The sequence below is a fragment of the Cheilinus undulatus genome, linkage group 16, assembly GCF_018320785.1.
Source record: "Cheilinus undulatus linkage group 16, ASM1832078v1, whole genome shotgun sequence".
Taxonomy (NCBI): Eukaryota; Metazoa; Chordata; class Actinopteri; order Labriformes; family Labridae; genus Cheilinus; species Cheilinus undulatus.
The window spans coordinates 9,412,100-9,433,948 of record NC_054880.1 but is presented as its reverse complement, the minus strand read 5'-3'; the positions used below and the strand labels follow the sequence as shown (position 1 = coordinate 9,433,948).

The window sequence follows — 21,849 nt, the reverse complement described above, 5'->3', positions numbered from 1 at the left end:
AAATAAAAGGCATTAGCTCAGAGAGATAGTGGCAATGCCACGATTAAAAAATAATCCTGTTTGCTGCATATTTTAGCTCATTGTTATTGTTTATGATGGATATTTGACCATTAAGCTTTTTTGCCAATGCTAATGATTTTAACGTGCTGTAGGTTGTTTGCAGATGACATGACGTCACAGTGAAGAACTCCAGCTGGATGGATTTCTACATAGATGAGTGCTGTTAAATTTTTTTGTGCATTTAAATTGAGAAATGACAGCAGACAGATTAAAAGTCTAAAACCTGGACAAGCATTTTCAGACAAGGCTTCTGTAAGGTAACATGGCATGCCAGTTAGGCTGTTAGATTTATCTGAGCCAGATTTTACCTTCATTTGGGAAACCTCCCATAAAAAGTATTTGAGAAGGGCAGGACTCAATTTTTTTTTAAAGGAGTCTGGACTAACCAGGGCTTCTACAAAGGTTGAAAATCAAAGTTTAGACCTTTAAAGATATTTTTAAAAAGCTGAATAAATTGAAAACCATTTTCTTTCACAGGAAATGGTCAGAAATGAAAGGCATGTAAGATTTCTGGATACACCAGACCAGGACTGATTTTTGGTTTAATGCAGTGGTTCTCAACTGGTCCACCTACAGGACCCACCACCACTTCCATAATGTGAACTGTGACCAAATTATTATTATTTTTTAAATTGATATAATGAAAAAAGTTGCAGTATGTACCTTAGATGAAAAAAAAAAAAAAAGAAAAAACTTATGACTGAACAAAGAGAGGTCAAGGTGACAAGCATTCAAAGATTTCATTTTAGTTTGTTTTGCTTTTATAATGTTTGGTGAATTTCTTAAATCCTCAAAATATTTATAGATTAACCTGACACGTCAGATGGATTTGTTTCCCACATCCATCTGGAAAACCTCCCATAGACGGCGTTTGGGAAAGGGCAGAGCCTTTGAAAGAAAACTTAGTGGGTGATTGGATGAACATTCTGTCTGTCACATCTTTACGGGCCAATCAGAGCAACACAACATGTGACATAGGCGTTACCGAGGTGTGCCCCTACCGAGGACTAAACTCCATGACGACTGTAGACATTTCAGTACACTACCTTTTTCTTTTTATGAAGAAATGCCGTCAAGTTCTGATAAAACTGGCACTTTAGCAGCATCCACCTTAATCTATTCTGCCATAATTTCACTGGCCTCTTGTTGCTGCTTGCTTATGTCTCGACTCCACCACACCCAAAAGCACTGCCTCTTACTCCTGATTGGTCCTGTCGCTTTCTAACCGGGCCCAAATGGTTCAGATGGGACCTTTGCAAGATGGATTCACCAGTAAGAAACATGAAAATGGGTGAATCCATCTGTTTTGCAGGGGTAAGAAGAAACAACTTTCCTGAAAACATGTCCATGCAATCAACCAAATATAACTCTTTGTCCAGCTAAACAGAGTAAAATAAAACATAGGGACACATGACCGCCTGAGACTTCTAGATACTTTGACTTTTTTATTTCCAGGAACCATTTCGTGACCCACCGAAAACAGCCCAACAATCCACTTTTGGGTCCTGACACACCAGTTGAGGACCACTGTTTTAATGTAATGTTCATGAAATGTCAAATGGTTTGGGAAAAACACATTTTCAGTCATAAACTGCCAAGTTCAATGTTTTCTGGCACATTTATTGTATTCTATCAATCTAGTGGATGGTAAAAGTCATCTCAACAAATTCTAACAGGTGGCTGACCTGATTGAAAACAGTTTAACTGTTAAAAAGCAGAATAATGCCCTTCGTAAAGAAATACCTCTCTTAAAAGAGGGTAAGCTACAAAACTTTTTAAGTGCAGCGCAAAACCTCTATAGACATGGGCCTTTAAGCTAAAGAGTATGTGTCCATTGCTATTTTGCATGTTCCTTATTTGGGAAAATTTGTACAAGGAAGGTTTTTGAAAAGATTAAAACAAAGCAAAAGCACAGGACGGTTCCAAAGCCCTTTCATGTAGAGTAAAGGGACATTGCCACTGACAGAAAACCTCGTTATATCAGAGAAATAACTTAATAGGTAAACAAAATGTAACAAAGTTCTCTCAGGCATTGCTGAAATTCCACACTGGGATGAGCATTGAGGTCACATTCAAACTCTTAAAAGTCCATTCTTTAGTCCAGGGGGAACAGTTTTCCCAAATCTAAAACCATTCCCTCCAGGCTATCCAGAGACATTTTAAAAACGGGCTTCACATTACAGTGACATTTGACCACAAAAATCAGTTCAGTCCTTATTCCAAGAAAGGGACTGTACCAAATTTTTTTATTTTTCCCCTCCAGGCGTTTTGGAGATATAACTATGCGAAAGAATGGGACTGAGCACCCAAAGTTATCCTGCCTGAAGCTAAAACTATGGCCAGTATAGAAGCCTAAAAATAGCTGTTCTGCATTTTAGCGCCTAAAAGGATTACTTGTTTGGACAGAAAAATCTTCAGAGGAGACTTTGGTCCATCCATGCTAAATTTAAAAAGGAATTTAAAGTAAGACAGTGGAGTCACTCTCTGTTTCCTTCTTTTCAAGTTTTATTAAAATAAATAAAAACCCAAATCATATTTCTACTCTTTATTACACACTGGTTAGATAAAAATGACTTCTCAGTTCTAAACGTGATGAGTGAGGCTGGGTCAGGTCAAGTATGGGAGCACATGCCAGTTCAGGACTTGGTCTCCTGATAGCCAGCGTCCAGGTCTGTGCCAGGTTATGCCCCATCTCTAAAGGTATCCTCTTAGCTGGCCTCTCCATGATGCTTGCTGCCACTCCCAACATCTGGACCAGCCCACCAGGTCCTTAGTACCCAGTGTGTGGTGAGCTGAATCAGGCCTTGGAAAGTTCGGCAAGTGCATGTGCAAGCACAGCTGCTGGTCCCGTTTCCAGCAGCTGACCCTTTCCATCCCTGATGATACCCAAAATGCACCCAAGAAAAGTCGTCACAAGGAGTCCAAGGATTGAAAGACTGACTTTTGTCTGCATGCTCAGAAACCAAGAATAACCATGCTGCCTTGCTCAACGAACCCGTCGGCCCAAGTGTGGGTCCAAGTCTGCGGTAAGACACACGATTCCCAAGAGAGGTTGACACAAAGGAGTCCAGCCGGCACCTCTGACTGTCAGTCAGCACGCTGTGCAAGCTTATCACCCTATGCGTGAGTCTGTGGTTGATCTCAGCCTTGCAGTCTGCAGATCGATGGATTTCACTGCCAAGGTGGGTAAACTGCTCTACAGCTTCCTCGATGAGATTCAATGGCAGCATCTAAGGCATTCCCAAACCTGGATCTTCGTTTTGGCCCAAGAGCTGCACATTCCCTCCTCATTTAGCAGGTTAAGACCCCCCACAAGGACATCTGATCTCCCCAACAATCCCAGCATCATTAGCAACGTCCAGATCAATGATCTGGACATCAACAAATGACACTCCCCTACTACCTGCCTCATTATCTAGTCCATACAGGTACTGAAGAGTGTGGGGGCGAAGACACACACCTTCCTCACTCTAGAATCAACTGGGAAGGAGTCAGAGGTGGACCCACCCACTTCACAGCTCTCTCAGACATCAGCTAGATGAGCAAACATGGGATCCTGTGGAGCTCCAGAATCCTCAGAGTCAATCCTCAGGAAGTCAATTATGCTGCAAGCAACATGGCCAGACAGACCTAAATAAGCCACACCTTTAACCTCCTGATAGAGTACTGCAGATGATGTCAGTCATTCAGAGATGAAAGCATCCAACACCACCTCCATCACCAATCACTGAGGTGTATCCACACTAAGTCTTTGTGTAGCACAACGTGTGTTCCGGTGATATTATCTGGGAAATATTTCATGTTTCTCAAAGGCAAAATTTAAAAATGCAGACTCAGCTTCTTGACTCCTTAAATCTCAGATAAAACCATTCCTGAAGCCCTTTTCTGTGCTGTAATTGGACACGTTTTAAATCCGTGTCGAACTGTGAAGTCTGCAATTTAAAGTGAGAGAAGAAAGGAGTGACCTGAGAGTGGCCGAGGAGAGTTCACAGTCAAGTTTAATCACTTTGTCTTAAACTTTTGAGACCAGCAGGGGTAAAATATCCCTCAGAGGAAATGAATCAGTCCTGTTTGGTTGATTAAAGTCACCTGATCTGACACATAGCACAAATACACTAAGAAAGATGTTTTCCCTCCACCATGTAGTGAAGCTTGTCTCTTAGGCTGCTCTGTAATGACGAACATGCAGCAGAATAATCACCAAACATGGAGACAAACCAACAAGCGAAGCCTGAAGTCTGTCGTTGATCCGTGAGGGTTTAAAATGTTTTCTGAGTGTTTGTTTACAAATCTTGTTACTGTGCTCAGGAACAAAATCTGTAGCAACACGACTCTCTCTGCAGTCTGAGGACAACAACGTGTTCCTAAAGCTTACCTGACAGTATGAAGAAGATTCCAGAAACAAAGGCCAGGATGGTGCGCTGCGGCCGGATGTGTCCGATGTTGCTGATGATGAAGGCGGTGAAGACGAAGAGCAGGGAGACCATGGGGAAGGGAGTGGCAGTGCGGACCATTTCTGGAGGACAAGGAGGATTATGGGAGAGGGAAAGAGAAGGACAGATGAGATTAAAAACCACACACAGAGAGAAAAGTTTGTGGATGAAGACTTAAGTCACACAAGAAAGGAATTACAGAGAGCTGTGAGTTGTAGACTGGCGGTACAATCCCATTATGTCTGACATGTGTTTGAATCCGTTCAAGAATCTCAAAAATACTGGACTTTATGGAGTAAAAACACGTAAAACTTCAAATCTGAAACCCTTTAACACCTGCTATAGTCTCCTGAAAATATCTGACATGATCTAAGAGTGACACATGTATGAAGGCAGACGGTCTCTATCTCTACTAAATCTCTCTAAATCTCTACTTAAAGTTGGTTTTAGCTGAAGAAAATCATTTCAGTCCAGTTTTTGTCGATACAAAGTCCTTATATTTTAGTCTTTACTTTTAGTCACATCATAATTTCACATCATATTAGCCAAAATGTAAAAATTAAATAAACGCTCATTTTGTATCATTAGTGGCCTACATGTAATAATCTGAAATAAAGTGATAAAAATACTAACAAACATAATGGACTGTTGGGGTGAGGATCACTGATTTTTATTCATAATGGTACTCTTATTAATGCACCCTGATCATTAAATTCTTCATTTAAAATATTAGTAATATTATAGGAAAATTGGTGCATTTAGGGTGGAAAAATGAGACTACATGTTTTTAACTGAACTGAACTGAACTTTTTATCTATTTAAACATTTCCCCTTTAAAGCAGGGGTTCTCAATGTTGGGTTTGGGACCCCATTTGGGGTTGTGAGACACTGAGAGGGTGTCCCCAGATGCCTTAAAAAAACGCAGAACATTTTTTAATTACACTGTTGTCACTCTTCACCAATTTTGCCGAATTGTAACCTATTTTTATGACTTTTTCTCACCAATTTTGCCAATTTTAACCAATTTTTGCAACTTAAAACCCATTTTTCATCAATTTTAAGCCCCTTCCACCACTTTCTTCTGCCTGTTTTTGACACTTCTAAACCAATTCTTGCCACTCTCTGGCTATTGTTGGCTCTGATGACACATTATTGACACTATTAACCCCTTTTACCACTTTTTAAGACACATTTTTGCCAGTTTCTGACCATTTCTGCCTCAGCTAACCCTTTCTTGCCAGTTTATATCAATTTTCATCCCATTTCCCCAACTGTCCACCTATTTTTGCCACTTTAACACCATTTCAGCCACTTTGAACCCCTTTTACCACTTAATATGCCAATTTTTGCCAGTTCCTTGTTATGTTTTGCCACTTTTATCTATTTTATGGCATTTCTAACCCATTTCTGCTACTTTAAAAATCTAATTTCACCACCTTTCACACCATTTCTTGCCATTATTAACCTATTTGAGCTATTTTTAACATATTTTAATTCTGCTTTTAATGTTCAGCCACCTTCAGGTACAGTGGGGGTCCCTTTATTTTGGGGGTCGCGGGCTGAAAAGCTTGAGAACCCCTGCTTTAAAGGACCACGTTTATTCGGCTTTCTTGCCAAGAAGTAAAATTCCATTTTCTCCATGTGACTTTGAACACATCATAATAAGGTTTCAACTTCATCCTCCTTGAATTGTCAGAAGTCCGAGCCGTCTTTGAACATATCATAATGTAATGTCTCTTGACTAACTAGCCTAATTAGCTTTTTCTCGCCCATTTTAACTCAGATCTCAATTTTGGGTTAATATTTTTAACTAGCGGGACTTAGTATAAGATTTTGGAGTTCTTTTATCACCGCAACTCTGACAAAAACTGAGAAAGATTACTGTACAGCAGCTGAACTAATGTTAGGAGTTTATGTGACTAAACAGCTGATGGAGATTTCCACCGATTCAGAGGTGGGCTGGCTGCGTTTTAGTTATGTCTTGTAAAGACTACCACTAGAATACAGAGAAGAGTGACGTGTTTAATCTACGAATCAGCTCCTCTCTCTGTCACGCTGCCTCACACACCCTAACACACCCGCTCCACCTGCTCTCTCCCCTGTAGTGGTTTTAACAGGTTAGACTCGGAATCTGAGTGTTAGTCCAGCATAAACTGTAGTCTTGTCTCGTCTCTGTATCAAAAAGTATTGGTGCAAGTTTCAACCTGTCTCACTGTGAATCTTTGGTCTGAGCTGGGCTTTAGAGATAGAGTCTGGTCCGCTCTATCTGAAAAACTCAGAGAACAGGACCTCCAAGCTGTGGTTTATGATGATATCAGTGAGTGTGTGTTGGTCAGTAGCATTGGTGCTAGCATCATGGCTAACATAAACCTCGCTTTGGAGTTGAAAAGAGTGTTAAACTATAATTCTGTTCTTATGCTGAAATTATTGATGCCTGCTACTTTAACCCATTTCATCACTGTTTCTACCCATTTTTGACATTTCTTGTCACTTTTTACCCATTCTGCTGCTGTTTTAAAATCTTTTTTACCACTTTTTGTGTTGCCCATTTTTGCAACTTCTTTTTGTCACTTTTAACCAATTTTTAACCCATTTTTGCCATTTTTACCAATTTCTTTGTCCCTTTTCACACATATTCAGGTTTATTTTCTGGCATCCTGATGTTTGTGTATATTATGGGGCAGCTATGAAGTTAAAAACATTTTCCCTAATTTTTTAGTGCAGTGTGCTCATCCATGTTAACATTACCAATTAAATAATTTTGTTTTTCATGGGATTTACATTTTGATAAAAGGTTATGTTGTACTATAGCAGGGGTGTCAAACTCAGTCACAGCAGGGGCCAGATTCTAGATTCAGGTCTAACTTGAGGGCCTAACAGGGTCACCTTTATAACCATAAACTGTCAATCTTGCTTCACCGGTAATAAAATATGAAGAAAAGAAAAAAAAACTGATGATAAATGAATTTGACATTTAAAGTTTAAAGGCTCAAAGTCTGAGAAAAGTGAATTTATAAGTTCCAAGTCAAAACATGACATTGAAAAAAAGTTTTTTAATGGCAAATATATTTAAAAAAAAAAAAAGTCAAAATCAAGGGTTTAAAATGTCAAAGTATGAAATAAAAGAAATTACTTAAAAATTAGAATTATTAAGCTCAAAATATTGTATGAGAAGTCAAAATTATGAGTTGAAATGCTCAAAGTATGAAATTAAAAGTCAAAAAGTCCTTATTGTGAGATGCTAAATTGAAAATATGAGATTAAAACACAAAAATTCTTTTCCCACATTCCTGACTTCTGATCTAAATAGTTTTACTATTAGTTTTACTTTACTTGTTCAGATTTTGTGACTTAACAAAGTTATCTTAAATTCATCAAGGATAAAATCACATTTTTATAATCTGCAGACCTTGTTCTGACTGGCCAGTTTAAACAAGAGATCATCTTGCAGGCCGGATTTAACTCTTCCACAGGCCAGATTTAGCCCCCAGGTTGAAAATAAATTATGGTTATCACGGGCCCCCCTCATTTGGATGGGCCCCTGAAAGCTCTCCCCTTTCTCCCTCTTATGGGCGGGCTTGGATAGAGTTAAGACTTCAGACATCCTGATGATCCTGTTGCTCTACCTCACAACCCTCGCCAATAGTCCTGTTCTTTGAGATCCCTGATACTTCAACCAACAAAAGGCTCCTCAGAAGGGTGGCTGGGCTCAGCCTTAAAGGTAGGGTGGGGAGCTTGGGTATTTGAGTCGCTGCTCCTCTGCATTGAAAATGAGTCAGCTGAGGTGGTTCAGGCATCTGATCAGATGGCTACCAGGAAATCCCTTTGTAAGTATCCCTGGCACGTCCACTTAGAAGGAGATCATGGGGAAGGTGTTGGAGGGATTATATTTCCAGTCTGGTCTGCAAAGGCCTTGGGATCCCCCAGAAAGAGCTGAGAGTGTCACTGGGAAGAGGAATGTATAGGTTGACTCGCTCAGCCCGGATAAGCGGAAGAAGGTGGATAGAGGGATGGAGTAAGAGCAAGAACTAGCACCCAAGAACAGATCCTGGTTAACACCACATACTATTATCCTTAATATGGAAGAATCGTCAATGTTTCAGGAACAATCATCAGGAAAATAATCTGGAAATCATAAAACCTACAAGTTGAATTTTCAAAGATTCAAAATATTTCCAGCTTCAACCATGACCACAGAGAACCAGGGTTTCAGAGTCCCGGACAAAATGAGTCAGCAATGCAAGAGACTTCTGTGCAAATCAAGCCATGACAGAAAAAATCCAGAGAATGTTAAACAGCGTTACCAAAGGGTGAAAAAAAGAAAGCTTGTTTCCTGATGCTGTTACTTAAAGTGGTGTTTGAAGGTACCTGGGTTCATAGAGAAGGAGCTCACTCAGGGCCCCATGTTTTATTCAAGCACCTGTCCCGCAGTGCTACTTCACTGTTGTGACTTCTCTGTGTACCTGAGGACATTTATCTGGCATTAAACGGGCCAAATGTCTTCCCCCTGCGGTGTCCCCGACTACAGTGAGCTTCACTTCAAAGAGGCAGAAAAAAGTGAAGCAGGGTGAGAGCTTTGAAGCCGGTTCATGAAGTCAACACCTTAAATCATTCAAACAGCTCAGAGACAAACACCAATGAGAGTCCCGCACTCTCTGGATTCATTTACAGCTCATAGAAATAAAGCATCTGCTCTGTGAGCTCGGTTTTAGCAAATGCAAATCAGGATGACTGAAATATCCGAGCCGTGCAAGTCTGCAGTGTGAGACTTACTGAGTATGTTGGCTGTGTTTTCTGTCGTGATCTCGATCTCTGGCTCGGTGAAATACTCCGACGCCACACATCTGCCCTTCTCCGGTCCTGGGAGAGAAGAAACGAAAACATTTAGAAAATAAAATGAACAAAAAGCGACAGACAGACGGAGGAGTGGGATGTGTTTGAGTCTTATTTGTGTGATAAGAAATCCAGGGAAAAATAGCATATGAAAAGAAGCAAAATAAACAAGAGGTTAAAAAAAGGGCAGACAGAGAGAATGAGTAACAGACGAATAAATGGGTTTAGAAATGATGAATCAAAGCAGAGGTGTGGGAGAATGTAAGGGCAGAAAAAGAGGTTGAAAATGGAAAAACAGGCTGAAAATGGAAGTGAGAAAAAGTGAATTAGAGGTGGAGACAGATGGAGGTCAGAAGGCTCAGGAGGAAACAAGGTCTGAGCCGAGAGAGGGAGAGCTGCCGTGATTCAGCTCATACTGAGGGTACAGAGAGAGGACAGACACAACAAAATTATGAGAGTACAAAAAACATTTCAAAAATAATGCGGACACGTACACACAAGTATAATCCACCTCCCCCACTCTCTCTGTCTCTGTCACACACAGTCGATCCAAATGCCACCAGCGTTCTCCTCCTCTGACCTTTTGTACCAGGCGTCAGACAAACAGGGAAACACAAACATGGCCGCCTCCCCAGAGGAGCACCACAGTGACCCCACACACTACCAGACTGCAATGAGGATGGGTGTTTGTATCCATGGTGTCCACCCTGCATCAGGGAACAGGTTTTTCTTTTCTAAGTTAGACCATCATGATCTCTGAAGAGGAAACACAAAAACACAAACACAAAACAACCATGGTTCTGGTGCACATGACCAGTAGAGTACTAAGCTGACTGGGGTATTCACACCTTTGGATGTATTACCCGTTTACTGATTTCATAACTAAATCATGGTCAAATAGTCAGAAAGCAGTTGCATGGAGTGCTCCATGGGTTTTGAGTGGTTTAAAAGCACTTGAAAAGAAATGTGTCTCTCTGGTGCTCTTCAGTGTGGGACTCCAACTTAAAGGGTTATGAAATAAAGGCTTTTTATCAGCAATCCCTCTGAGTGCCTCAGATCTGCTCAAAACTTTAAGCATGGTCAAATATAATTTGGCTTATTGCACCATCAGATGCATCACAGCACTGAGTCTGTGCAGATAGGTTTTAATCAGGTTTTCACATCTGGACACTGCAATGTTACTCCAGTCTTCCTTGCAAAACTACTAAAGCTTTGTTGGGTTGCACAGGGATCGGGTGTGAATAGGTTTTTTCATGTCCAGCCACAAATCCTCTATTGGATTGAGGTCTGGGTTTTGACTTGGCTACTCCAGAACATTCCTCTTGATGTCTTTAACCCATTTCAGCTTTCTCTGTATGTTTCAGGTCATTGTCTTGCTGGAAAATAAAGTTCTCTTGCAGACTAAATAAGAATCTCCTATGTTTTGCAGCTTTCATTTTATCCTCTACCTTTACAAGCCTTCCAAGGAACAGCTGAAGTCCGCAATCTCAGACCACTGCAAGACAGAGAACCATCTCATGGATTGGGACAAGACAAAGGTCATAGGCACAGAAAGCAATAAATACCATCATTGGATCAGGGAGGCCATCGAGATCCGGAAATGCGCCCACCAGACTGTAGATCGGGATGAGGGGGCGTACCAGTTTTCTTACACCTGGGATACAGCTTTGAAGAAGTCGGACTGCAGATGGCGCTGTCATCCTACTGCTCCATGTAGGAAGACAGCGGCAAAGAAATCTGTATAAATCATCTGACCAGACACGTCACTGCAACATCATGTGACACTTCTGAGGAAGGCAGCAGAGCGCAGCCGAAACTGTCAAGGTACAAGAACTATAGAGGTCTGTTTATATGAAACTTTAGTATAATCAAATCACAAGACCTAATGAACCTAATCAGATTACCTTCCACGGCCAGCTGCTGAGAAGCATCCCCACAGCATGATGCTGCCACCACCATGCTTCACAGTGGGGATGGTGTGTTTGCGGAGATGTGCAGTGTTTGGCATCTTGTCTGATTGCCAAAAAGCAACATTTTGGTCTCATCAGACCAAAGAACTTTCTTCCACTCGACCGTGGAATGTCCCAAATGCCTTCTGTCGAACTCCAGTCCAGATTTAATCTAAGTTTTCTTCAGCAGTGGCTATATTTGTCCTTTGTCCTCCTGTGAACATTTACTTCTCTGGACGTTTTCATACAGGACCTACAGAGAAGTCTTTGACTTTTGCAGTCCGCTCCAGTTGAGTTCACGCCAGGAACTCAAGGACTGCCGTCACTGGGCTGATTAAACTTAACTTTCTATAACTGGAGGAGGTTGAGATGGGTCATCAATCTTTATTACAGTCAATGAGCTGGACTTACGGTAACCCCCCAGAGGGGTTTATCGATTCAGTTTCAAATGCATGAAGGCAAATAAGAAAGGAATTAATGTCAGGAGGCAGAAACACATATTGCCCGGTAAAAAAATCAAACAGTGGTTAAATACCAAACTGCTTTAAGGCAGGCATTGTCGTTTAACATTAAAATGAATTATCTATTGATCTGAGCCTCTAGCTCATGTTAATAATGCTGCTTCTCTTATGGTGCAGTTCATCTCCTTGAAAGCAGACAGGCTTTTTTCGAATTTGGAAACATTGAAGGCGTCTTTCTTCAGGACTCTTCTCTCTGCTCCCTTCAGTCGTCTCTGTGCGCCCAGTCTGGTTTATAAAGGTAGCACATGTTAATCTCAGAGCAGGTGCCATGTCTACCAGTGAAAGCAGGATTTATTTTCTTAGGCCTACATGTTTTGGAACAAGTGTCAACCCTATCTTACAGTGAGGGCGGTAAACAGCAACACTCTGGAAAAAGAACCATAAGCCACGAGCAGATTTACTCAACAATAGGCCGAGTCGAGCACATAACTGGAGCATTTTTGCAGAGTCCGGCAGAACGATTCACAGCTTTTTTCACAAGTATACAGGATAGTAAACAAACAGTGTCCCCTGTACTCTGTCAGACTAATGGGGTATTTCCATGTGTGGTAGAAGCTCGACTCTCTCAGTTTTGGTCCCAGGCACTTGTGCAGTTTATACTTTTAAAATAACTCGTCAGTGTAGCTGGGGTCGACACTGATGTGTGACATCCAACACAACGACAACAGAGGACATCATGGTGAGACTGGACCTGGTTCACTGTCTTCTCTGGATTTTTGTCATATTTTGGTTCCAGAGATGATTTCAAGCAGAGAGACAGAAAACTAGAAGAAGAGTTAGAAGTCAGCAGTACAAAGCTAACAGCAAGAAGAGTTTGATTCCTATGTCGGACATCCCACTTGTGACGCTCCCATTGATAATTCTCTCTGGCCTCTCAGAGGTCGGCTGTGTCTTGAGGCCTCAGGCTCACAGAGACCTGGAGCTTCTACATTTGTCCACTATTATATCACTAGGTTTAGTTCCTCTGATAAGGTTCTATAGAAGTAAAACCAGGTCCTGAATCTTCACCATTTAGAGCAGTGGTTCCAACCTTTTTTCTTTGTGCCCCCCTTCACATATCTAAAAAGAGCTGTGCCCAAGACCCACACAAAAAAAAAAAAAAAAATTGATTATGTGTACATTATGTAGTTTTAAGGTTTATGTTTTTTACAAAGGATGTGTGGTTTTATGTTCAATTCAGTAGTTTTCCACCTCAAAAGTTAACTTTTGTCAGTGTTGCCATAGCTCTGTGACCCACTGACCTCCCGATGACCTGTTGCTTGCGCCACAGGATGAGACGTGGTGTTAGTAAAGTGATGTTGTATTTTGAAGCTGACTGGATGTTTTGTTGCACATTTTTCCAGCCCTTTGGATCGATCTGCTTTTTGTGGATTGATGCGATTTGGGCACTAGAAAAAAGACTTGCTGTGTGCTAAGCTAAGCGCTCATTCTGAGAGACGGACCCGAACACGGCAGTATTATAGCTAGGATTGACCAGCATGGGAACAATTTTCCTGCTAGATTATGGGGCAGGCAGAGTATGTGTAAAGTGGAGGTTAGCTCACTGCCTTTCTTCCATGACAAAAATGAGACTAACCTCTATTTTTATTTTTTATTTTTGGCAGTTTTCGAGTTCTAAAGTGTTTTTAGTCAGACAACTAGAAAAAATTCAGTAGAAGCTGAAGACCATTTCTCAACTATTTACAAGAATTTAAAAAAAATCTAAGAATTATAGTTTGAGCAACACAAATAAGGGGTTAGAAAAAAGCTGTAGATTTAAAAGAAAATGAAGAAAAAAACACCTGATAGAAAAACATAATAAAATTGTCTGTGTAATTATAGACGTGACTTTGATGCTAACCTGCCACGAAGCAGACTCTCCACAGGCCTGAGTGCAGCGCCATCTTCACCTCGGTGGTCTGGTTCTGCTGCAGGACGATACCCTCCTCCATCAGCAGCCAGTAATCTGTTGACACGGCCACGCCCACCAACAGCAACCCACATGCCCCGAAAACCGACGAGAGCAGCGTCAGGGCCCGCGTGCTGAACGAACTCATCTGTGGAGAGGAGGACAAACAGAGGAGGATGAAGAGGAGGAGAACACATTCAGAATTTTACTTTTTAATCAGCAAACATGAAGTGAATAAACAGGAAATACATGACTGGATGGTGTTAGCTGAATCAGAGAGAAAATCAAAACACACATCAGGATGTGAGACACAGTAGGTGATGAGAAGACTGAGAAAGATTGATTTAATTTATTGATTTTTAAATTTTTAAATATGCACAAGCCCATCAGGGAGATCGGCGGGCAAGAGTGGGGAGCCTCTGATTTAAATCTTTCTTGACTTTCATCGACTTCAGCTGTTAAATATGCATGTAATATCGGCCAGGAGAGGAGATGAAAGAGGAGAGGAAGAGAGAGGAGGACAACCTTGGAAGAACGGCACCGTTTTGAGTGTTTATCTATTCGTCAAACCCCCTCCAACATCAACAACATAACACAGATCATTAGAAGCATTTACAGAGCAGAACGAGTCATTAAAATGTAAACAATTCAAGATCAAATAAAGGAGGATTATTAAGCAAAGATGGAAGACATTAGCTTTTAAATTATAAGATCAAGATGATGCAGATAAATGAAAATACACAAAACAGGAGTAGAGAGGGAGGAGAAGAGACCAAAACTCTACACACCAGAGGTAGGGGGGTTGAGAGTTTATTGTTCACTGCCTGAGAATTAAAACAATTATGTTTTCACTTTACATGTTTTTTACCAATGAGGACCCAGCATATTCACATCAACTTACATGGCAGCCCCAGAAATATGAGGCTTAAATCGCTCAGTCGCCCCCTTGTGGCTTGCTGCTGTGTAGGGATTTAACTGTGTGAATAGGGCCTGAGTTCACTGCTAAAGGCTGAAAAAGGTACAATTATTTAGACAAAAATGTTTATCTTTCATTTAATGTGCCGACCCTCGCAGTGTCTGCATAGACGTAAGTTGGCCCTTATACAAATGTAGTGGATGACCCCTGCTTTAAGTGATCCACAGGCCACTGTAGCTGATAGAGCTGACAAATTTACCTCACAACTTTCAATAAAAGCAGTGACATCAGCCAACAACAGACTGTACTGAGATAAACTGCTCTGTGATTTTATACTGTAGTGTTAGAGGGGTGGGGTTATTCCCCATTGTGGTGACATCACCAGCCCACATATTTCCCCCACACCCAAATTAAACCCAGCCAGGAAAGAGGTGAAAAACATTATAATGGTCTAGCTCCAAAATTCAGTCACACGCAGATCTCACTGTTTCCACATGTTTGCAGCAACCATATTTCAACATCTAGTGTGTTAAGACAAAAAATTTGGATTTCATTTTACACAGCGTTCCACATTATTATTCAAATGATATTTTTCTCTGATTTTCCTAGTCAATGCAAGTGACAGTCTGTATAATTTTCAAGTCATCAGCAGTTACAGCATAATTGAAATTTTAGTGTCAAAACATTTCATAGGTTTTAAAGAACTGAAAACGATAATTTGTTGAATTTGCAGCAGTAGGAGGTCATATTTACTGAATCAAAAGCCTACACAGATGTATTCTTTGCAGTATGAGATGGTGCATTGTCATGCATGAAGACAATTTTGCTACAGAAGACACGGTTCTTCTTTTTGTACCATAAAAGAAAGTGGTCAGTCAGAAACTCTGTATACTTTACCAAGGTCATTTTCCCACCTTCAGGAACCCTAAGGGGCCTACCAGCTCTCTCCCCATGATTCTGGCCCAAAACATGACTCCACCCCCCTCCTTGCTGATGTTGCAGCCTTGTTGGGACATGGTGGCCATCCACCAACCATCCACTACTCCTCCATCTGGACCATCTAGGGTTGCACGTCACTTGTCAGTAAAAAGGACTGTTTGAAAACGAGTCTTCATGTGTTTCTGGGCCCACTGCAACCGTTTCTTGGCTGAATAATAGGTTTATGCACAACTGCACCTACACCTTGAGGTTCATGGTTTAAGTTTTCGTGAAATATCTAATGTTTTCATCCCTTGTACAAGGCATTACACTATTTGAAACTTTTCAGCAGAGAGATCCTTTTTCTTTCCTATATTGCTTGAAACCTGTGGCCTGCTTAATGATGTGGAACGTCCTTCTTAAGAAGTTTTCCTTTAATTCATCTGGTGTGTAACATCAAATTTAAAGTGGACTTTAGTGCAAAATTTGCAGAAAATCCCTCATTGTGTTCTTGCAATGTTGCATTTACAGGCAAGGGATGAAAATGAGGCCTAATGACCTTGAATGTTGACCTATGACCCTCAGAATCTTGTTAGCTTTGAGGTGGAGAAGACATTTGTGCAAAGTCAGAAGAAATATATGGAGAGATGTATTGAGAAAGATGGCCTGAAATCATGACACCTCTGTCCCTGGCTATTGCCGGCACTGAGGGGTAAAAACAAGAAAACATGAAGTAAAGCAGTGAAAAGAAGAAATACCGGCAAGTGTGGTTGGCTTTAGAGGTAGAGCCAAGAATTAAGAAGGTGGTTTATGTATGCATGTATTCACCCATGAATGTCTTGTGTTCATGTTGTGGTGTTAAGGTAGTTAGAGGATGGTGATTTGTGTTTATGCTGTGGGCTAAGGGGCTGCGGTTTGAGTTTTAAGAGCAGAGCTTCACTGCCAAGGGTAAAGAGGAGGGAGGCGGGCGAGGAGCTTGATTGGATCCTTGCTGCTAAAATGTTGGAAAAATGGCCCCAGCCTTTTGTTTATGGTGAAATCATTCTGCAACCCAGAGATAAAAACAAATTTATTTGGCAAGCGTGAAAGAAAAACAAAACAGGAGTGCTGGCAAGCTGACGGATGACTGCCTCCAAAACGGCCAAATTCTGAATGCAGGCTGCTGTGATGATAGAAATGTAGTCTACATCTACAGCAGTGTATTTAAACTCAGAAATATTGTCTTTGGTCATGGAGTCAGCCCAGGTGTCTGTGGTGATAATGAGCTTGTGTTTGGATCCAGCAGGTGAGATGAGTGTGTCAGGCTTCCAGCTCACATGCAGTGCAGTTTGACACTCACTAGGTGGCAGAAACGCTGCCTCTGCCATGCATCATTTTCAGCCAGTTGACACACTGAAAAACATCCTCTTTTTCCCCTCTCACAAACACACACAGAGCCTCTTCAAGCCAGTCAAAATGGAGGTCACATTCAGCATGCTGCGGTGTGAAACAGGCGTGAAACATCACAGCCCAAAAACTCTAAACACATACCCAGAATGCATCTCTGCTCTGAGCAAACGCAGGGCGAAAACACTTCTCTCTCAGAGCAGCTTATTTACCCTGAACTGTCAGACGTTTACGTCTGATAAAATGATTTCAGAATGAACATAAAATACTTAACCGGCAGAGGAAGTGAGCCGCTCACAGCGCCTGCAGCCATGATAGAATCTATTCATTAAAGCTGAAGTTGGAGCACGTTAATGCAGTTCAATAAAACATGCCAGGGGCCAAATGTGCAGATTTTCAATGCAAACAGCAGAGCAGAGCTGTGTGTAAATATGACTCAAAGAAACACAGACACATGTACAGCTTTATATGAACAAGCTGCTTACAGATGGGACGTCAAAATGTCGATTTGACATCAGTCATTAATCTTAAATATGGCTGAGCTGAGCTGGGATTATTAAGGCTATTAATGTGACTTCATCAAACACTGTTTGAAACACATTTCTCTTAATGTGACTGCCTTCACTGTTTTTTGTCCCATGAAATGAATCAGGCACTCTCCTTGTATATTTCAAGATAAATAGACTTTTATGAAGCTATTTGTTTTTGCCGTTTTCATGATTTATTCTTAATTGATTTCTAATTTAAAAGTAAACAGGCTGCATGGTGGTGCAGTGGTTAACACTGCTATCCTGCTACAGGATTATTCCTGAGTTTTCCTGCTTGTTTGTCATTGAGTGGAGAACATACACTCACCGGCCACTTTATTAGGTACACCTGTTTAATTGCTTGTTAACACAAATAGCTACTCAGCCAATCACATGGCAGCAAATCAATGCATTTAGACATGTAGGTATGGCCAAGACGGCTTGCTAAAGTTCAAACTGAGCATCAGTACAAGGAAGAAAGGAGATTTCAGTGACTCTGAACATGCCTGAGTGTTTCAGAAACTTATTATCTGGGATTTTCACGAACAACCATCTTTACGGTTTACAGAGACTGAGACGTGCAAATCAGTGCGCAGTGAGGTTTTCCTCAACAATTGAAATGACTGTGGCGCAAAAAAAATTAACTCCCTGTACAGTGTGAGCACATGATGACATTAGCAACAAAGCTGCAATGTGGAAGTGCAAAAAGCTGCAGTTTCTTGATTTTTCCACTAAAATCTGGATGCAGAAGCCCCAGAATACAAGTATACCGTATAAATAAACATGCTTACAGCCTGGTTCAAAAGCTCTAGCCTTTGTGGGTTCACACTGTATGAAGATAAGTGTCTTTTTAAGGAATATTTCCTTTTGATTTTAGGAGCGATGGCCTTCATAAGTCCCTTAAACCTTAAACCATGTTTGCTTTCACTTAATGGCTGCAACATGTGAATGAGTCTAACATAAAACACAATGCCAGAGTAACATTTAAGTTTTTTAGTTGCCTGTTTATAAGGATATTTACAGTTCTCTGACATTCATAACTGGATGTTGAATGAAGTTCATCCTCCGTTTAAATGTTAAAGGTCGAGGCTGAGTGGGAGCGGAGGAAAAGGCGATAAGAGAACAGCTGAGAACAAAATGAGCTCAGTCGACACGATCAGGAGCGAGCAGATAAGACGAGGAGAGAGAGAGAGAGTCAGGCAGTGGAGTGAGGATGAGGAGTGACCTCATCACTCAACCAAAACGCTGCAGAGCACATTCAGCGGAGGATTCGCTTACTCAGACGTGAGTCACACCTTACAAATATTTGATATGGTAAAACACCGCTCGCCTACGGTGAACCCAGACGATACAGGGGATGCCGCAGATAAAGACTGACACGTCAGGTGTGTGGGAATGTCCTGTGTGCTGTATGTCACCTATGAAAAATCACACAGTAGAGCAAACAGATAAAATCACAATTTCAGACATTCTGTGATAGGTGCAGGTCTGATCTCTATAAGCATGCCTACACACTAAACGATTTCAGGCCTGACTTGTGGTTTGATTTGCAAAAAGGTTGAGGCAAGGAGGATTTTAGGATGTTTTTAACCAGTGATTTATCTAAGTACTACTATAGCTCAGTGGTTCTCAACTGGTCTAGCCTCAGGACCCACCATCCCTTGAACAACTTTCATTTTTTAAGAAAGACTGTGACAAAACATCAACCCCAAAAGGATTAATAATACAAAAATGCTCATTTATGTGCCTGGCAATTGGTTTGAGCCTCTTTTGCACAAATTACTGCATCTATGTGACGTGGCATGGAGGCGATCAGTCCGTGGCACTGTGAGGATGTTATAAAGCCCAGGTGCTCTGATAGCAGCCCTTTCAGCAGTGACTTTCTGTGGCTTACCCTCCTTATAGAGGGTGCCATTGATCGTCCTTTGGACATTTGTCATGTCAGCAGTCTTCGTCATGATTGTGGTTGTGTACACTGAACCAGAGTGAGAGAATTAAGACTCAGGAAACCCTTACACATTGGGCTTTTCAACAATATTCTAATATTTTGAGCTAGTTTAACCTTCTGAAGTAAATCACAGGAACAAAATGAACTTTTACATTACTCTGTTTTTGAGATGCACCTGCATGCAGGGGCATAGCACAGGAGGGAAAAAGGGTACTGATTACCCGGGCCAACAGTAGGGATGGGCCACAAGCAGCCTGCAATTAAAAGTATGTTTTTATTTTATATTTCTTGTAATTAGTGTCATTGTTGAATGAAAAGAAAGTAAATGAATCGGTCAACAGACTGAAATTTGTATCGAATAGAGTGGAAAAAAAAATACTAGGGGGGGCCTAGGAGCCCTGCTCCCTTAAAAAAGTCCAAATGGTCTAGTCCAGCACTGCAAAATTACGCAAATAATTTATTTTAACCATAGTGAAAATATTGCTTATAAATAGGGCAATTATGGTCCAGAAATACATTAAAAAGCATAGAAATTTGTAAAAATGACACATTTGTTGCCCTGCCTGTATGTGCCCACTAAATATATTCTGAGCCTCCCTGAGCTGAATTCATTTTAAACATGTTTGACATTTATAATTCCAGACTGTGCTACTTCCAAAGGAAAAACAGAAGCCTCTCCATTGGGACGACTTGTATTTGCACACAGACATGACAGCAAACACAAATAAAACTGTGCCCCAAGCTAACTGGAGTATTGAAAAAGAAGAAACGCTTGTTGAGTCACAGCAAAAACACAAGTGTCATTATCATGTCACATGCATGGCACAACAGGGCCGACAGCCAGCTGTCCACTTTTCCTATTTGAAGTCATGTTTGATCGTGAACGTTTCTCAAAAGATCTTTCCTCATTGGAAATATCACTGCAAAGTTGTAACTTTAAAAGGCAGATGGGTGGTCTCACAGTTTGGCCTGAATAGTCAGGAGCAGTTCTCAACTGGTGGGTGGGTTGCAAATTGGTGCCTGGAAAAGAAGGGCGGCAAAGTAGCAAAGATGCATAGAAGTTCTTGGTTGACATGTTTCCATTTGTTTTTATTTTACTGTGTTTTGATGGACATGGAGTCAATTCTGGTTGTTTTCTTGACATTTTGACTTATTTATCCTGTTATTTTCGATGAAAAATATGATCAAGAAAGCTCATTTTCCCATGACAATGTCCTGAATTTTTTTTAAATATTTAAAAACACAACCAAAATCTAAGTTATAATGGTAAAACAGAGTGAAATGGCATGTTTGTATGCATGTCCCCCATAAGTTTTTTTGTTCAGGTTCATTTTTTCCTCTATCAATAGCCAAACTGTCACATTTTATATGAAAAGAATTCAAGTGGTTGAAAATGTTGGTAGATTTCAGGTTAAGGAGATGTTGGTTGGTCCAATGGTTAGACCAGTTGAGAACCACTGGTGTAGAGTGCATTCTGAGGATTTTAATGGTTAAAAACTTCTTAAAACTGTCTTTTAAGCTCTTCTGTGGTTTCAGATTGGTGAAGATTTGAAATTGTCTTGTATGTCCTGGCCTGAGACAGGAGTTTAGCTTCCTTTGTGACCTTGAAAAAGAACCAGGTAGCTTTAAAATAAAGAATCTGAACTTTTGGATATCCTTTGCATACTTAAAGCCCATATGATGGAGCCTTCATTATTCACACCTGAATCTTAAGGCAAGTCTGCAACTCAACTAAGTCCTCCAAATATGTCAAACTGTACAAACATTCAAAGTTTAAAAGTTGGCCAGCTGTCAAAAAGTAAGAGATTCAGAGGTCAATGTTTCTCCCTGTCTTCAGAGTCAAACGACAACGCTATAAGGAGCTGACGTCTCTGAAAGTGTCGTGCATCCTTCAAAGTCACATCCACTGAATGAGACAAAAGTGATTTGTGCTAGGCTTGTGTAAATAAGCATCAGTCTTAGTGTTGAAAATGTCAGGCTCAACGTTTGAGGCGGTGTGACGTTCAGAGCTGCTGAGTCAAACCACACAGATCCATCGTCTGCTCAGAGCGAGACAGAGCCGAGTACATGAGGGACTCAGAGAACGGTCTCATCCTGTGGGCTCTCAGGTGGCTTCATTCTCACTCTCACTCTTCATTAAATACGACTGTGAAGGCTTTAAACGCAGGGTGGTTCTGCTGTCACTCTAAGTCTTTCAAACTGGCTGTCTCAAAAATGAAACACAGGCCATCTATACTCTAAAATACAGCCAGAGTGCTGAGTTTCGCTCATGTTAGAGGGAAATCTGTAAATCATTTAAATACTTATATGTTTACACATGAGTCACTTTTTCTGCCTCTTCACCAGTGATAGCCAGCGACAGAGGCGTTCAGTTTTTCAGTTGGTTGTTCATTCAGGACGATGTTGTGAACGTCAGATCTCAAAAACACTCTCAGCAATTTTCTTCAAACTTTGCACTAATGTCCACCCT

General features: G+C 41.0%; 1 protein-coding gene across 1 annotated transcript in view; it reads right to left on the bottom strand.

Moving 5' to 3' along the window:
• Window positions 1-21,849, bottom strand: part of cacng7a (calcium channel, voltage-dependent, gamma subunit 7a) — a 58,675-nt gene that overhangs the window by 21,658 nt on the left and 15,168 nt on the right. Inside the window, exons 2-4 of the mRNA XM_041809789.1 lie at window positions 13,637-13,832; window positions 9,267-9,353; window positions 4,436-4,576 (exon numbers count right to left, since the gene is read on the bottom strand). Of these exons, the coding sequence (XP_041665723.1) occupies window positions 4,436-4,576; window positions 9,267-9,353; window positions 13,637-13,832 (424 nt within the window). The remainder of the gene's footprint in view (window positions 1-4,435; window positions 4,577-9,266; window positions 9,354-13,636; window positions 13,833-21,849) is intronic.